Raw genomic sequence first — 18,662 nt, forward strand, 5'->3', positions numbered from 1 at the left:
TTTTATAAGATAACTGACTTCTTCTGTCCTAGGACCATTGGTTGTTCTTATTGGTTGCTAGGTTGACAATAGGTTTCTTATAAATCAAACCTCTGTATCCCCCTATGACACATGAACATTCTTATTTATACTACATTTTTTACATTATAGACCTGATCTTTAGAGAAAAGCCTAGCTTCACCTAACTTCTTCTAAACACATACTAGACATATTAATAACCGGCTCATAAAGTACAAAGCCAAGTATGTAAATCATGCCCTAGGACTATGCTAATCTCTCACAGTCTAGCAAAGCCATATAATGCTCTAGTAATAGCCAGTAATAACCTAGGATCATACTCCTTAACATAAAATGCTGCACCCACTGAGACAAGAAAATACATGTATCCCAGACACATGTGTTTATACTACTATCTACTCCTTAAAAACATAGAGGAGGAAAATATTTGTATAAATTTTTAGGTTACTAACTTTTAAGGATCACTAACACATATCAGCTAATTTCACTTCATAATACACTTGCCTAAATCATTGCTCAACTGCACATATAGAGTAGTAGTTTCCAGTTGTAGATGGTTTATGGGTTGGCAAAAAAGAAATCACGTACATACATAGGACCCCCTCTAAGTTGTAGATATATCCTTTAGCCAAGGATACAGAATTTAATAATGGAAATTAGCAGACCAACAGAGCAGAACCAGATGTAGTGTGTCTGGGAATAAATTTTCTTTTGATCTTTGGTTTCCTTAAAAGCAAGAGCAATGAGGTGATGTTTTCCTTACAAGCAGGATCTTGAGAAAGAAACTGATTTCTTGCTGGGCCATTGCCCTTTTATATTCATATTTACATCACCATTCCAGAACATCTCACACTAAACATTTATGTGATTCTGTTTAGAAAATGTCCATAGACATTGGCTCTCCTGATTCTTGGATTATATTGAGTTAGCCCAGCAACACTCTCATTTGAAATTCTTGCCTGGTGTCCCTGAACCATTCCTCTGAATTCATTTTCCCAGAAATCTGGAAAGCCCATGCTTGGACCAAATTGGGAGCTCCTGTAGACTTTCTAACTTTGAAGAAAGAAAAAGAATTGTCATCTCAGTTATGAATATGAAGGATTTCAGATCCTATATATAAACAAACAATCCTTCCTTATTGGTTTTAATTAAGAGATTAGATAAAGAGAATTTATACCAATGGATTAAATCACAGGGCAATTCAGCCCTAGCATTCCTTAATGATTCTGGGGAAAATTTGGCTAACCCTTACAATGGAAACAATGAGGAATTTCACCAACTTTCTGAAGCCAATTGGTTTTTCTTTTGGAATATTGCTTAATTATTATCTTGTTTCTTTATTTTCTCTCACAAAGATTCAAATTAAAGTGGTTACCAAATTATGCATCCACAATTTTTCACTCAAATTTCCTCTGTAACAATGATTTCTATATAGCAAATTTTTCATTATTTAAAAGATATCATTGTAATAAACTGTAAATTTCAACTCAGTAATTTCTTGATGTTGACTTTCTCTTATGGAGGAGGAAAAATTAAGGAAGATCTTTTACTGGTGATGTTTATTGTTCTTCTAATTCATTGTTTCATATTTTTATTTTTTCAAACTATATTTTCACAGTCAATATGGTCTTTCACTTCAGTAATGCTAGACTTGCATGAAGTCTTTAATTTTAGAGGTTGTATGAGTGGTGGTTAAGCTCAGATACCTTGGAGATAAATTGTATGATTTTTTTTTTAATTCCGTACTACAATGTACTAATGATGTGACCTTGAACAAATGGCTTCTCTGTGATTCAATTTAGTTTTTTATGAAACAGATTTTTTTGAAGATTAACTGATACATGTAAAGTGCTTAGAAGAGTGTCTAGCATCACGTAAAGCCTCTAGAAATATTGTAATTAACTGTAATGTAAGTACTCCAAACAAAGTGACAAGAAATGAGACTGCATCTCTAGGTGATTATTGTGTCTTTGTGTTTTAAATTATTTAAATATCTTATTTTGGTACTTTTTTTAAAGTATGCACTCTGAAATTCATGAGTTGAACTATTAGTCCTTAAAGTTCTCTGACTTTGAGGCTTGTTGTCTGATTGCATTGCAATCTTGTTGGTTGCATTATTCTTCGGATTTATTTAGACTGTAAAGTATTTAACCAAGTCATTTTTTTTTTTTAAAGATTTTATTTATTTATTTGACAGAGACAGAGACAGCAAGAGCAGGAACACAAGCAGGGGGAGTGGGAGAGGGAGAAGCAGGCTTCCCACTGAGCAGGGAGCCTGATGTGGGGCTCGATCCCAGGACTCTGGGATCATGACCTGAGCCGAAGGCAGACGCTTAACGACTGAGCCACCCAGGTGCCCTTAACCAAGTCATTCTTGACTTCTGATATAATTTCAGACATAAGAAGTGTGCTAGACCTAGATCCCTCTAGCTTGCAAGAGCATATTGTGTGTATTCCTTCTCAGCTCCATGTTCAATGACATCACTTTGGTAGCGTGAAACCAGCTATAGTGAAAATATATATATACACCATGAAAATTGACAAATGTCACAAGTAAGAGCTTTCTTTTTTCTAAAAAAAAAAAAAAAAATGAGTTGGTTATTAAATATATGCCAGCATATCAGAGGACATAAATCCATTTAAAACAGATGAAAAATCATTCCAGAACACAGACAAAATAAAATTTCAACTCTTTGCTTTTCCTATTAAAATATTTACATGAAGATAACCAAAATATTATGTAAATATCTTCTTGTAGCATGGTTTATACGCTTTTCAAGCTTTATCCCTGTAGATCACCAATCACCAAATATAATTAATCTCAGAATTTTCATCTCAATATTAGTCATAAAAATTCCCTGTTATCTATAATCATCTTGACATTATCTTCAATAGTTAATTACCACTGATTTAAAAATTTTTTGTTTAATTTCTAATTTGGGTATTGTAATGTTTATATTCTAAATATCCTTAATTTAAAACCATCCTTGAAAAAAAAAAAACTCCCTTAACAGATTAAAAGATTTTTTTGTCTTACTCCAATCATTCTGATTTAATGTAATATTCATAGTAATCCAGATGCTATATAGGCATTAATGATCTCCTACATGCTTTAATTACTATCTTAATGTTCTTTGAAATTAGGTGAGTCTCATTGGTCTGTTATTCACACCATTGTTTATTAATAAACATTGTGGTTCTTTTTACTGAAAGCAGTATCTGAAAAAAAGCACACTTCCCAATACCTCTCCAACTGTGAGTGCCTTAAGGGCATCTTTGTATCTTAAGCACCTAGCTAGTTCCTGACACTTAGCAGAGGCTCAGTTTTGGTTGATTGAAGGATCACTACAAAAATGTCATAAAATTTACCTCTCTTGACCTAAGAAAGTACAATTTTTCTGAAGATAGAATTATTAATAACCTGCTATATTCTGTTATTCTAACTACAAATTTACCAAGGGATTTTTAGTTAATGGTAAAAAGTCTACATATGGGAGTCTGGGGAATGAGACTCAAAATTTGATAATCATTACCTCACACCGATTAAGATGGATAATATTAAAAAACAGAAAACAAGTCTTGGTGAGAATGAGAAGAAATTGGACCTCCTGTACAATGTTAGTGAAAATGTAAAATGGTCCCACTACTATGGGACAGAGTATGGCCTCAAAAAATATTATGTTTCTCAAAAAACTTATAAAAAATTACCATATGATCCAGCAATTCTACTTCTGGGTATGTACTCAAAAGAATTGAAAGCAGGGTCTCAAAGAGATCTTTGTACACTCATGTTTATAGCAGCATTATTCACAATAACTAAAATGTGGAAGCAAACCAAGGGTCCATTACAGATGAATGGATAAGCAGAATGTGGCATATAGATACAATAGAATATTATTCAGCCTTAAAAGGAAGGAAACACGTACTACAACATGGATGAACCTTGAGGACATTATGTTAAGTGAAATAAACCAGCCACAAAAAGACAAATACTGCATGATTTCACTTACATGAGGTACTTAGGGTAATCACAATCATAGAAACAAAAAGCAAAATAGTGGTGGCCAGCTGCTGGGTGGAGGGGGGAATGGGGAGTTATTGTTTAATGAGTATAGTGTTTCAGTTTTATAAGATGAAAAGAATTATGCAGATGGATGATGGCGATGGGTTGCACAATATTATGAATATATTTAATACCCCTGAACTATACATTTAAAAATTGTTGAGATGATAAATTGTTTGTAATGTGCATTCTACCACAACAAAATAATTGAAAAAAAAATTGGTACACTATAAGTTTCACAAAGCCAGTCCCAGGCAAACTACAACTAATATCTGAATAGTGCTCTGATGTTCAAAGTACTCTCAGATAGACTTATTGCCAGAGAAAATTTGTTCTGTCATTTTCATCTACTCACTATCATTTCTCCTTCTCCCACCCGCCTTATTATTCCACTAGGTTTTATTATCTGGTTTCTTCTGAGTAACCTTTTTTATATCTACCTCCTTCCCAGTATATGTAGAAAACAGTTCCTCCAATTAAAAAAAAAAAAAAATGCATTTTCTTCAAAGAGAGACTTGTAAGTTTTCAGATGAGAAGAATGGGGGATGATTAAGTGCTTAAGAAAGGATGGAGTGTTTGAGAAAGAGGGAATAAAAGGAACAAAATGAGAGAGCGAAGAAGAGAGGGAGAGAGAACAATTAAAATAGTGGGAGGATTCTGCCTTCTGGCACTCAGTGAGTCTGTACTCCATTATGAACAAAGTATGCTTGACATGGAGGATATGCAAGCTCTCCTCAGTTAGTCGAAGGTACAATGTGCTTGTCAATATAAGCATCTTATAGATTCAACTGAGTCTGAATCTAGTTTTTAAAGAAAGGTTACACATATCTCCTAAACGTGAGCCTAGTATAAAAACTTCATCTGGTGTCCAACTGAAGAAACAGTACCTACTCCTATACAGAGTTTAACTCATGGTGTTAAACTTAGTAAGAGATAAAATGTCCATTTCAAGCATGATTCATAAATTTTGATCATGCAAATGGTAACTTTATGGGCGATTTAAATGTTTTCAGAGGCAACTTGGACTATTCTTGATTTTCATTTCCAACTTGATTTGAGAACCTAATCCTATTTAAGATGTGATAATACAATCCAATTTTACACAAGCATTATGGCATTGATAATCTTTTCCTCATAGTTAGACTAACATCTGTTCCAAGCATACTCTGGAATTCCATGCAAAGCGTAACTGTACACTTATTCTTGAACTTAAACTCAAAGGAGGAAACATGAGATTTTAGAGGTGCTGACCTGACCAATCTCTTCTTGTCCTCATAAAATCCTGACCTACTATAAATTCACACCCAAAATATCAAACTTAAGAAAGTACGACTGATCATTTTAAGAGGTAGCTGTTCTAACAACCCTTTTCAAACAAGAGAGATAATGTATCTGAGCCTGACAGGAACACCAGAGTCAGTATCTAAAGTTTCTAAGCAGTTTAAGATCAGGGTTCTCTCAGAGTCTATGGACCCACAGTGTATCTACAAGAGGCTAGACTAGGAGGAAAAAAAAACATATTTTACACTTAACAGATTATTGGTGAGAGTCCCCTTAGTTAATAATTACTGAGAACTTGGAGATCTCATGGGGCGTTAAATGTTCTTTTTGTAATGTACATGCACCCTTAATGTTTTCTCTATATTGCACATAGGAGATTTCCTGTGTTGTGTAATTATATGAGGTTCTATCCTATCCAATGAAGATTCCAAATTTGCCTTCTCAATTAACTCATAGATATTAGACAGGAGACTTGGGTTGTTTCTGTTGGACAGCAAAATGTGTTCTCTGAAATGTAGGTCGTTTGTGATATCAGGAAAAGTGTAGGCTTAAACATTCCCCAATGTACTCTGTTTTCTGCATTCATTTATTTGTATACTAATATCACCATTCACTATGATGGGAGTCTGCAATTTTTTAAATCTCTAAGAAAATATATTTTAATGTTACTGTGATATTTCCTGGGGGCAAAACCATCTGAAATTCATGAAATTAATAATAATAATTTCAGTAATAAAAATAAAATATATCTCATTACTGAGTCCCACATTTCAATTCAGGGTACAAATACATATTCAAACACTTGAGTCTAAAGTTTGGAACTAAAGTTTATGTCCATTTACTGACATTTTCAGTTGCTCAAGTAAATACTAGATGAACTATAGTATAAAAAAAAGAAATATATATGTTCACAGAGCCCGGGAGACAGATTCTATTGTCATGAATCCTTCATAGAGTTCTCTGTCTTTCCATTTCACTCTCCAGATCCCCTGCCTCCATCAGCAACATTGAAATAGGTAGTTCTTCTCACATCGCTCAGTATTATCACTGGAAGTGGCAAAAAGTAAGCATTCCTTAATGTGATGCTGCATCATCTGGTATAGGGAATCAGATTCTAAAGGAAATTGTCAAAATTACCCTTTAAAGCCTCATAAGTACTTGGTATGCATTAGCTAATTAATCCTCACAGGAACTCTTTGAGGCAGCTGCTATTATTTTCTCTAATTTACAGATCAAGAACTAAGACAGAGAAAAGTCTTAGTTGTTATAACTTGTCCAAAATCATGCGCAGTAGGTGGTAGGACCCTTGGGAAGATGCCATGTAGGAAACTGATACTCCCATTTCTCAATAATCCCAGCACACTCTCTTTTCTCTCCAGTACTGGGACAGATGGCTGTTTCTTTAGTTAGTTATCCTGCATTTATGGCCACGATATATATTAAATTCATATCTTTAACAACTACAGTCAAATATGTTGCAAGATGATTGTACTGTGAGAGGCATTCACAAACTAAGACCATGTGGTAAAGTAGCAGGGCCACTCTCCCATCTATGGGCAATGTGCTCTCAGGGTGAAAAAGCAGGCACAATTGTCATTCTCTTTTAATTTTTTTTCTCATATTTAAAAAAAGCCATCTAATAGAAATAGCTAAGAGAAGTTAAATGCTTGTGGGATGTGACTCTAGTTTTCAGAGCCCACCAGGGACTGTTTTATTGAACTTCGGATGGCCAAAGACCACTCTGAGCTGTTGGGGTGAAGCCCAAGGGTTATTATCTAGACTGTAGAATTCACACTGGAGGAAGTTACTTCTGTGAATTATGGTGTCCTTAAATAGCTTATGTGCTCAATACTTTAAAATCAAACATCATTCAGAAGGGGGGGAAATCGGAGGGGGAGAAGAACCATGAGAGACGATGGACTCTGAAAAACAAACTGAGGGTTCTAGAGGGGAGGGGGGTGGGAGGATGGGTTAGCCTGGTGATGGGTATTGAGGAGGGCACGTTCTGCATGGAGCACTGGGTGTTATGCACAAACAATGAAGCATGGAACACTATATCTAAAACTAATGATGTAATGTATGGGGATTAACATAACAATAAAAAAATTTAAAAAAAAATCAAACATCATTCATTTTTAAAGTATGTATATATTTGCTTAAGGAATAAAACAATAAATGGAAGACCACTCATTTTAAGGATACAGCACCTCAGTTATTTCAGAGGATATCCATTACAATTAGGATGCTTGGTCCATTTTCCTTAAAAATATATTTCAGAATAGGGCAGTCTCCACTGTGAGGGCTAGTGATATTGAGAAGATTTCAAGAGGAAGTGTAACAATAGCAGGACTTTGAAGAAAGTGTGAGAGCTTAAATTAGTGGGAAAAAGAAGAAAGAAGCCTATATTTAACAGTCGAGTATTGTGAATAAAAGTGTGAAGGCAGAAGATAAGCATGTGCCATAACCCACTCATCTTTCTCTGTGCTACACCACAGCAGCCAAGTGCTGCAAGAAACCATCAAGAGGGGCGCCTGGGTGGCTCAGTCGTTAAGCGTCTGCCTTCAGCTCAGGCCATGATCCCAGGGTCCTGGGATCGAACCCCGCATCGGGCTCCCTGCTCAGCGGGAAGCCTGCTTCTCCCTCTCCCACTCCCCCTGCTTGTGTTCCCTCTCTCGCCTGTCTCTCTCTGTCAAATAAATAAATAAAAAATCTTAAAAAAAAAAAAAAAAGAAGCCATCAAGACTACAGGGCAAAAATTGTCCCCATTTTCAAATAGGCTGTCCTCACAGCCCAGCAATCCCACAATGCTTCTGTGCTCATCTCACTATTTCATGTTCCACAAGGATTTGTACTTTATTCTTGCAGGATGAAATTCAGATCCCTCCTAACCATTATTCTCCACTCCCTACTTAGATAGACAACCACAACTCCTACTTTATTGGGAAAATAGAAACAGTAACAGAGCCTGCTTTTCTACTCAATACAAAACTCACAAACTTAATTACATCTTAATTACATAAACTTCTTCCTTCATGTTAGAGTAGATTTGTTTTTCCCTTCTAAACCAATCCCTCCATTGTGCTTTAGAGCCATTTCCCACCCACCTTCTAACATACATTATACTATCAATAATTCATTTTTCCTTGCATATTTATCCTCTCCCTCTTAAATAATCCTTTTAAATATCCTTGTCTCTCCAAAGTTTAAATAACCTTGCCTCAAATGCCCAATTTCCATGCCACTTTGCTCATCACAAACTTCCTCAAGGAGTTGTCTAAATTCTTGACATCTTTTCCTTACTTTTCATTCCATAACCACTTCAATCTGACTTTATGCTTTATTAGATGATAAAATCAGGGGCATCTGGGTGGCTCTGTCGGTTGAGCAACTGACTCTTGATTTCAGCTCAGGTCTATCTCAGGGTCCTGGGATTGAGCAGCAGGGGAGTCTGCTCGAGATTCTCTCCCTCTCCCTCTGCCCCTCCCCCTGGTGCACGCTCTCTCTCTTTCTCTTTCTCTCTAATAAATAAGTAAATCTTTTAAAAATGATAAGATCAACAATGACCTGCATAGTGTTTAATTCAATAAATCCATTCCTTATTTTACCTGATTTATCAGCAGATTTCAATGGTATTGACTTCTCCTTCCTCTAAATACCTCTCCACTTGCCTTCTTGAATAGTTTATCACTCTCTGGTTTTTTTCCCTTTCTCAGTATTCAATGCAGGAGATTCCCTTGTACCATACCACTAAATGTTAAATTCCACAAGACTCATCTTAACCCTCTTCTCTTAACTCCCTGCAGTCTCCACCAAACTAGTATCAGCCACCCAAGGCTTCTATCAGTATCAATATCCAGATGACTCATACAAATTTTTATTTAACATTTTATTTTGAGATAATTGTAGATTCACATACAGTTGTAAGAAATAATACAAAGGAATCCCATGTACCCTTTGCCAGTTCCCCCTAACAGTAACATCTTATAAAATCATAGTATAATATCATAACCAGGATATTGATATTGATATAGTCCAGATGCAGAAGAGTTTCAAAGCCCCTAGTATTCTTTGTTGCCCTTCTATGGTCATATTCACTTTCCTCTCACCCTTGTCCCCTTCCATTCTTATCTCCTGGCAACCACTAATTTGTTCTTCATTTCTATAATTTTGTCTTTTCAAGAATATTATGTAAATGTAATCAGATGGTATGTAACCTTTTGGGATTGGCTTTTTCACACAGCATAATTCTCTGGAGAGCCACCCAAGCTGTTCTGTGTATCAATAGTTTGTTCCTATTATTGACAAATAATAGCCCATAGTATGGATAAACCACAGTTTGTTTAATTATTTGCTGATAGAAGGACATCTGGATTATTTCCAGTTTCTAGGTATTACAAATAAAGCTGCCATGGGGGTGCCTGGGTGGCTCAGATGGTTAAGCATCTGCCTTCGGCTCAGGTCATGATCCCAGGGTCCTGGAATCGAGCCTCACTAGGACTCCCTGCTCCAGTGGGGAGTCCGCTTCTCCCTCTCCCCCTGCTCCCTCCCCCCACTCACGCTCTCTCTCCCCTCTCTCTCTCTCAAATAAATAAATAAAATCTTTTAAAAAATAAAGCTACTATGAACAGTCATGTATAGGCTTCTGTCTGAATATAAATTTTCATTTCTCTGAGACAAATTTCCAAAAATATAATTGCCAGGTTGTATGGTAGTTGTGATGTGGGAAACAAAGGCAAAAGAAAAATTAAATTTCCATACTACTTACAGCCCACTGACAAGTTCTTGAAACAGGCAGAGTGACATTCCTCTAGGAACTCAGCTGCCTGGAAGTTAATACTTTGCTAAGAGCAAATCAGTCTTAGCTTAACATTATCCCAGCAGCCCAGGATCCTGTAAGTCTACTTTAACATATAAAAATTCCTTTGGAAACTTCCTTTATCTCTAACCCCCAAGATATATGTTGGCAATCATCCCCCCAGCATATGACCCACTGATATACATCTGCAGGGCCTCATGACTAGGGTCTTACTAGACAGTGATAAATGACCTTTTCCTACCAAAACCAACCCCCTTCAGGTCCTGGAAACCTTGCTTCCAAAATTCCTATCCCTAACCCTCCTCCCAACTTGAAATTATATGATTGGCTACTCCTCATGACCACAGGGCAACTCTTTCTGCCCACAGGTCCTGTGCTTTACTAAAACCATCTTTTTGCACCAAAGACATCTCAAGAATTCTTTCTTTTGTACATCAGTTGCACGTTGTTGTTGTTGTTGTTTAAGAAACTACCAAGTGGACTACCAAGTGGTCTTCCCGAGTAGCTATACCATTTTACATTAACACATCAATGTATGAGTGATCCAGTTTCTCCATAACCTTGCAAGCATTTAGTATTGTCATTAACTTTTTATTTTAGCCATTCTGATAGGTATGTAGTGATATCTTATTGTGGTTTTAATTTGCATTCCCTAACAGCTGATGTTGAACGTTCTTTCATGTGTTAATTTACCATCTGCATATCCTCTTCTGTTGTCTTTTCATGTCTTTTGCCAATTTTCTAATTATATTGTTTGATTTTCTTTTACAGTTAAATTTTGAGACTTCTTTATAAATTATAGGTACTACTCTTCTGCTGGCTATGTGATCTGCAAAAACTGTCTCCCAGTCTATAACTTGTCTTTTTATTCTCTTAAAAACTCTCTGCATAGCCCTAGATCCCAAAGATTTTCTTCTACATTTTTTTCTAAAAGTTTTATAGTTTTACATTTTATATTTAAGTCTGTAATCCACTTTAAGTTAACTTTTATATTAGGTATGAGGTTTTGATCTCTTTTTGCCTATGAATGTCCAGTTGCTCCAGTATCATCTGATCAAAAGCCTATATCCTTTTTCCACTGGATTGCTTTTGCACCTTCACCAAAAATCAGTTGCAAAAATCATATTTGCATGAGTTTATTTCTGTTATTTATCCTGTTCAAATGATCTATTTGTCTACCCCTCTAATGCAGGATAGTTGGAAGAAAGGCAGGCAGGGACAAGGGGCTCCTGCCCTAAGAGGAAACCAAACTTAAAAGATTTTTACACCACCCTGGAAGGAACCCTCCACTCTTTCCTACATGATAGGTAGACGACAAAAACCTGATTGGATGACAGGCACGTGGAGTGTTAATCAGATTAAAACAGCCCACCAACCAGCCCATAAAAACCCCTAGACTTAGAAACTCAGGTGGCAACCCTCTCGGGTCCCCTCCTTCTTGGGGAACTTTGTACTATCACTCAATAACTATGGCTCAATAAACTTTGCTTTGCTGCCTCCACACTTCCCCGGTCTGGTTCCTTCCTCTTCATTCTTCAAAGTGGCGTGACAAAGAACTGAAGACACTAAAGAAAAAGAAATCCTGTAACACCTCCACCAATACCAGTTCCTTACTCAACTGTCCCTGATACCACACAGACAGGGGACTTAGGTCCCTCATTACAACTTGGTGAGAATGGAATTTTAGGATCCCTTTAGAGCCTTCACTGGTGTGGTGGGGGAGTGGAGTTATGTTTTTTGGGGTTTTTTGTTTGTTTGTTTGTTTGTTAGTTTGTTTTTCTGCAATATTTGGCTGGAGTAGAGTGGTTATTGTCTAAAATTTTCTGTCTCATTAGGCTACCCTTTTCCTGGGCCTTTGGCTAGAAAGAGCAGGCTTTTCTTGGCAATTTTTTTTTGTCTGCACCCACTGGCATTTTCAGACTGCCATCTCCTTGAGCTCTATGTTTGGAATATATGTGGCAAAAAGAACACCCAGAGAATTCACCACCATGTTGTTTCTTGAGTCCTGAGGTCCTTAGGTAGTCAAAGTAGTAATCTAACTCACAAAATTTTACCTCCAGGCTAGATCTTTTCTTTATGGTCTGGAAATAAGTATCACAATACCTCATTGTCATCTGCTCCTGTATGTCTCAAAGACACCTCAAAAGTAACTCGTTCAAAGCTGAACCCACTCTGAACGTTGCACTATAGTCTTCCTGACACACAATCCAAAAATGTAAAGGTGTTCCTAACATTCTGCTTCTTTTCATTTTGAACCATATGAAGTCCTCTTGGTTTTTGATTCAAAATATTTGTTGTCTTCCCACTTCTCTGTATCTGCATAACACAATCCTAATCTGAGCTATGCTCATATCTAATCAAAATCTTTTGCAAAAGTCTCTTATCTGATCTACTCACATACACCTTCCCTTTTCCAGATTCTTCTCCATGTTACAGCTGGAGGGACCTTTTCAAAACACTGTCATTATTATCAATACGTTTTTATTGCTTTTAGGATATTTATTTTTAAAATCTTTAACCTTACCTATAAGCCTCACACATATCTATTGTAGATGCTCAATAAATATTTGTTGATAAATAACTATAGTACTCTAACATTTTGGGTGCATGCCTCCCTAGCTGGATTAAAGTCACCTAATGGAGAGACATATCCTGAAAACTTATGCACTCTCAGTGCAATGATGATGATCTTAGTATTCTAATGAGTTTATACAAGGAGATTACATCTACAAAATGGTTAAAGGGGGAGTTAATGCATAAATAATAACAGACAGCAAATTATTAATTGTCCTGCTATTTCCCATATCAAATGAATTTATTTGTCTCCTTAATAATTAGTATTTGTTTGTAACAGAAATATCCTTAAATTTCTCAAGTATATATGCATTTTTAAAGTACTACTTACTTCTCACTTATATTGGACATCTAGAAATTATTCTCAGCATTTTTACAGGATAATACTTTCAGAGAAGGACTGATTATAAGTTAATAAAAAGATTAACTTTGACAACGAAATGACAGAATTATAACAAATAAGATGTTCACATGGCCTTCCCACATAAATGTTAAATTATCTAACTTTTTCACTGCATGAGCTATGTATATTTACTGTTGCATCCATTGCAGAATACCATCAAAATATTGTTTGAGACATTAAGAGTAGATAAAGGAAAGAAAATAATGTCTCTCCCCTTGAAAATCACACAGGTCATTTGGGGGAAAAGTCATAAGACAATTAAGACTATAAAGAATAAAATATATTAGCTGTAGGGCTAAATTAAAAGATAAGGCAAAGTAGGAGAGAAATTGGCAAAGGATGGGTAAATTAGAGAAGACTTACTAGAAAAAAAATTAGGACATTAGGTGAGAGACAGAGAGAGAGAGAGAGAGAGAGAGAGAGAAACATGGCCAGAAGCAGGAAACAATACAGGTAAAAGGTACAGAAGCAAGAACAGGTAGGGCTTAGGCAAATAATAGTAAAACTACTAATCTGGAAATAGAAACAGTAGGATAGTCACAACAAGAAATTTCTGGTAAAATTGTCCAGCTACAAGTGAGAGGTTTTCAGCATATGAATCAGAATGCAATAACAGTATGGACTCTAAGAGATCAAATAGTTTCCAATCTTCTCTCTTGCCACAACCAATTTATATCTCAGATTTATAAGTATTGCTTAAATTCCAGACGTAGTCTCCAATACATTAATTCTATGACCTCGGATTAGGTTTGCATTTGAGTGAACTGATAAAGCACATCCCAGCTACGATTCTTACAGCTTGTAGGGATGGGATAGGATTCTGTTTCATGTGCGCAGCTTCTTTCCATTCATAGAAAATTTTAGTCTAAGTCATTTTAAAGATTGGTCAGAAGTGAGTCATGCAAGTCATATAGAAAAAATGTAGCATTTTATTTTGTTGGACCCACTGAAAATTTAGATTATGATAATATTTAAACACAGCTAAGATTGGGTCCTTCAATATTATTATTAGTTCATATTTTCTCTAACTTAGATATGTTTCTTTGTGTATTTGACTTTCTGCTGTGGTGTTTCTTCATTTGATTTATAATGGTGGTTACCACAGAAGGAGGAAATGTGTTATCACATGAACCTGAGCATAATTACAACAACTTTCCAAGGGAAATCCACTTGGTCAAGCATATGGAAGAAAAAAGGATATATATCACATTAGAAAAGAAAATTTAAGGAAGTTGTACGATTTAAGACTCTCTTAAAATTATTTCAAAAGTTCTATTCAATATAATAAAAATAAATATAGTATAAAGAGTAGGAAAAAAATTAGAAAATTCTTATACATAGAAATATATTTTTTTCTGATTATGAGAGTCTGGAATATTGCTAAAACTCTAGTAAGGGGCGCCTGGGTGGCTCAGTCGTTAAGCGTCTGCCTTCGGCTCAGGTCAGGATCCCAGGGTCCTGGGATCGAGCCCCGCATCGGGCTCCCTGCTCAGCGGGAAGCCTGCTTCTCCCTCTCCCACTCCCCCTGCTTGTGTTCCTTCTCTCGCTTTGTATCTCTCTGTCAAATAAATAAATAAAATCTTTAAAAAAAAAAAAAAACTCTAGTAAAATGTTAGCGATAGTGATGACTACATGTGTGAGCTATATAGAAAAAGTGCTACCAAATTCAAAGGTCCACTTAAGGGTTTTTGCAGACAAAGAGGTTACATGGAGTTGCTGGGAGTAAATTAAACCTTGAAGGAAGGATGGAAATTCACTGGCAGCATTTTTGTAGAGAGAAGGAGATTTAGTTATGACAAAATTCAGCTCTGAGAACCCATTCATTTTTATTAGTTTGAGGACTAATAATAGTATTTAACATTAGTTGAGTGCTCACTACGTGCCAGACTGTGTTCTAACTGTTATATGCTTTAACCTGTTTAATCCTTTCAAAAGTCCCAAGAGTCAACTGCCCTTGTCTTCATTTTACAGAGGAGGAAATTAAGGCATGGAGAGGACAGGTAACTTGCCCAGAATCACAGAAGTAGTAAGTGCTAGAACATGATTGAAAACATGGCTAACAAGGGCCTGAAATCTGTGCCCCCTGCATAGAGCTTCTAATCATAGCAATTCAAAAGTGTGTAGCCTTCTCTATGTGTCATGCATTTGTGTACATGTTTTTAGTAATCTTCACAGCAATTCTAAGAGCTAGGTATTACCGACCTCAGAGATGAGGAAATTGAGATACAGCAGGTCTGGGATTAGAACCCACCGTATATCTCCTGTTCTCAATAGCTCTGCTTCCAGCTTGGCTAAAATACAGGGCTATAAAGTAAATTCATAGCATACAGATTGGATAAATCAATGAAGGCCAAAAATAAAAGGATTTGAGGCAAACATTTTAAAATTTGGACTTGATTTTTTTTTTTAAGATTTTATTTTTTCATTTGAGAGAGAGAGAATGAGAGAGAGCATGAGGCGGGGGAGGGTCAGAGGGAGAAGCAGACTCCCCGCTGAGCAGGGAGCCCGATGCGGGACTCGATCCCGGGACTCCAGGATCATGACCTGGGCCGAAGGCAGTCGCTTAACCAACTGAGCCACGCAGGTGCCCCTGGACTTGATGCTTAAGACACATTCCTCAGTATCTAGGTGCTCAATAAACTTTGTTCAAGGAATGAATGACTGAATGAATGAATATAAAGTTAAGATACTGTTACACCAGCCTCCCCACCAGTCAATGGTAGCATGGATCGCTAAAATAAATAAATAAAATAAAATAATTACAATCAAACAGAGGTAGATTATTTATTTTCTTTAAAATACTTGCCTGTGGTCAGATTCTACTGATCCAGATCAGCTACAAAATGCCTGGGTTGTAGCTTTCTGATCTGAATATCTACACTTCTGAGATGTCTAAGTTAGATTAGCAAGATTTTTCATTCTATTGTATTGTTATTCAAATGCTAATCATACAACAATACAGAACATAATCAGTCTTTATTAAAAAAAAAAAAAAAGAAGCTTTCTCAATAGTCCATGACTTTTTTCAATTATTGCTTAGACTAACCTTAATTATATCTAGGCTGCTAGGCTCAAATTTTAAAATATGTTTTATTTCAATTCATTCAAAAATCTTTACTTTAAAAACAATGTTTACCCAAAACTGTATTCCCATCTCAAATGTTTCTAGAGGACCTTAAGCCAAAACAGTATCAACATGGTTTGTTTCATCATTATTCTTCATATCACAGAGAAGTGTTTCCAATCCCTCCTCGGCTAATCTCTTAGAAATGCTATTGCTTCATCTTGGGTCTCTTCATGTCTCAAAGTACATGACAAAAAAAATGACAAAAATAGAGAAAACATGATCACTTCTCTGGTCCTTTGTTTTCCTATTTCTTCAACCTTGGGACTACGGGAGGCAATATTATTTACCTACCAACTCATATTGGTTTGCTCATATTTCCTTCCTTCTGATCAATATTTTTATTGGGCCTAGTGTGAAATGAAACACAGCCTCCTTTTTTTTTCCCTTACAAAGCATACGACAGTGAATTTAAATTTTTTTTCATAGATTGCCTTTTGAAAGAACTTGTCATTACATATCTTAGCTATTACCTGAAACTTTTTCCCTAAAGAGTCAATATCTTCTAAGAAAAAAAAAGAAAAAAAGAAAACTTAAAAAAAAACCCAAAACATGAGGTCAAATACATGGTCTGTTCTATTATTTTAAAATTTAGCAACAATTTAGCAATATAGTTTCTGTAAAATCACCTTTGTTATTAATTGACCTTAGATTAATTTTTAATGGATAATATTTCCATCAAATACAACTTGGAATTAAATATTTGAGACCATATTGTAAAATAACTTGTTCTTCCTTTTCTGTTGCAGCCCAGCTAAACTATTCAAACCCTACAATTAGCAAGTTTCTCCAGCTATCCCATAAAGGAGGTGGTTCCATTCCTTAGAGTAGAGAGAAAATAACATAAAAAATTTAAATGAAAATAAGTTGCTGTAACTGCCTAATTGAGCTCTACACACCATTTCTCCTCCTGCTTATGGTTGCTATTGTTTTTGGGTTTGTAGGGACCGAGCGCCTTTTATTTTTACTTCAGAGATGGAGTACTTTATTACAGAGGGTGGGAAAAACCCACAGCATTTCCAAGATTTTGTGGAGCTTTGCTGTCAAGCTTATAATATTGTCAGAAGGCACAGTCGACTGCTCTTGAACCTGTTAGAAATGGTAAGTCCCTTGGGGAAACAACAAAAATAATACACTGCATTTATGTCTCTCTTTCAGTAGTCTATTTTTGCTAATGGCTTGGCATTCCCCAAAGAGCTATTCAAACCAGTAGGGAATGAACAAGCTAAAAGTACCATTGTATAACTTATAAACACATTTCTTAATAATTCATTCCATTAGTTCACAGTTATTGTCTCAAACATTTCTATTCACAATAATATTGATGTATTCAGGGGTTATCTCAGTATATTTTGATTAAAGATTAAGGACAATAATTTAGAATATTGTATCAGTTGTATTGTGCTTAAGGATTTTTCAAAAGTACTTTAAAAAATACTAGATTAAGGACAGTAATTTAGAATACTGTATCAGTTGTATTGTGCTTAAGGATTTTTCAAAAGTACTTTAAAAAATACTATCTCATTTACACCCATAGCAACCCAATGATGTAGACCAGGCAAGGATTTTTCCTGGCTCCCCTCCCAATCTCTGCCTTTTTCCAGATTAAGAACCTGGGGGTCAAAGATATAAGACAGCTTCCTAGCAACTCAACCAGAGAGTAGTACATTTAGTGGTGTACATTGGTTCCTACTTAGTCATGCTCCTATATGCTCTCTGTTGACTTACAGTGGAAAATTTAAGTTTCATTCCACTGGCCAATGTTAAAGAGATGGAGACTAGGTATACAGGGTGAAAGGAGAGGGATCTGATAGAAATATCTTCTGGGAGAAGGATGGGGTGATTCCTTTAGGCACATAACATACACACTAGTAATTGTAGCAAAATGTAGGAGAGAAACACAACTTTGGTAAATCAGGAAGGTGTTTGGAGCCAATGCAATCATAAAAAATAGCTGGTTTAGAACATTCAGATGACAGTAATTCTACCAGATGCTGTTAAGGGCACAGACTTCTTACTTAACTCCAATAAGATGATGCTTCTCATCTATCAAATGAAGATAATAGCATCTACCTTGTAGGATTGATGAATAAATGACCTAAAAGTGAATGTTTTGCATGAACATTATACTGTTTTATGTGTATTAATTGATTTATATTTCATAATAACCCTATTAGATAATTAATATAAAGCAGTTAACACAGTGCCTGTCATGTTGTAGGGTTCAATTATTTTATTATACTAGATCCTATTAATCCAAAAGAGCACTGTCCAATAGAGTATCTCCTACTCATGTGTGGTTACTTAAATTTAAATTAATTAGTATTGACTAAACTTTAAAATTTAGCTCCTCAGTCTCACTAGCCACATTTCAAGTGTTCAA

At 35.8% G+C, this 18,662-nt stretch overlaps 1 protein-coding gene across 1 annotated transcript in view; it reads left to right on the top strand.

Moving 5' to 3' along the window:
- Positions 1–18,662, top strand: part of PIK3C2G (phosphatidylinositol-4-phosphate 3-kinase catalytic subunit type 2 gamma) — a 377,014-nt gene that overhangs the window by 258,235 nt on the left and 100,117 nt on the right. Inside the window, exon 25 of the mRNA XM_036065643.2 lies at positions 17,224–17,380. Within this exon, the coding sequence (XP_035921536.2) occupies positions 17,224–17,380 (157 nt within the window). The remainder of the gene's footprint in view (positions 1–17,223; positions 17,381–18,662) is intronic.

The sequence above is a fragment of the Halichoerus grypus genome, chromosome 6 (assembly GCF_964656455.1).
Source record: "Halichoerus grypus chromosome 6, mHalGry1.hap1.1, whole genome shotgun sequence".
Taxonomy (NCBI): domain Eukaryota; kingdom Metazoa; phylum Chordata; class Mammalia; order Carnivora; family Phocidae; genus Halichoerus; species Halichoerus grypus.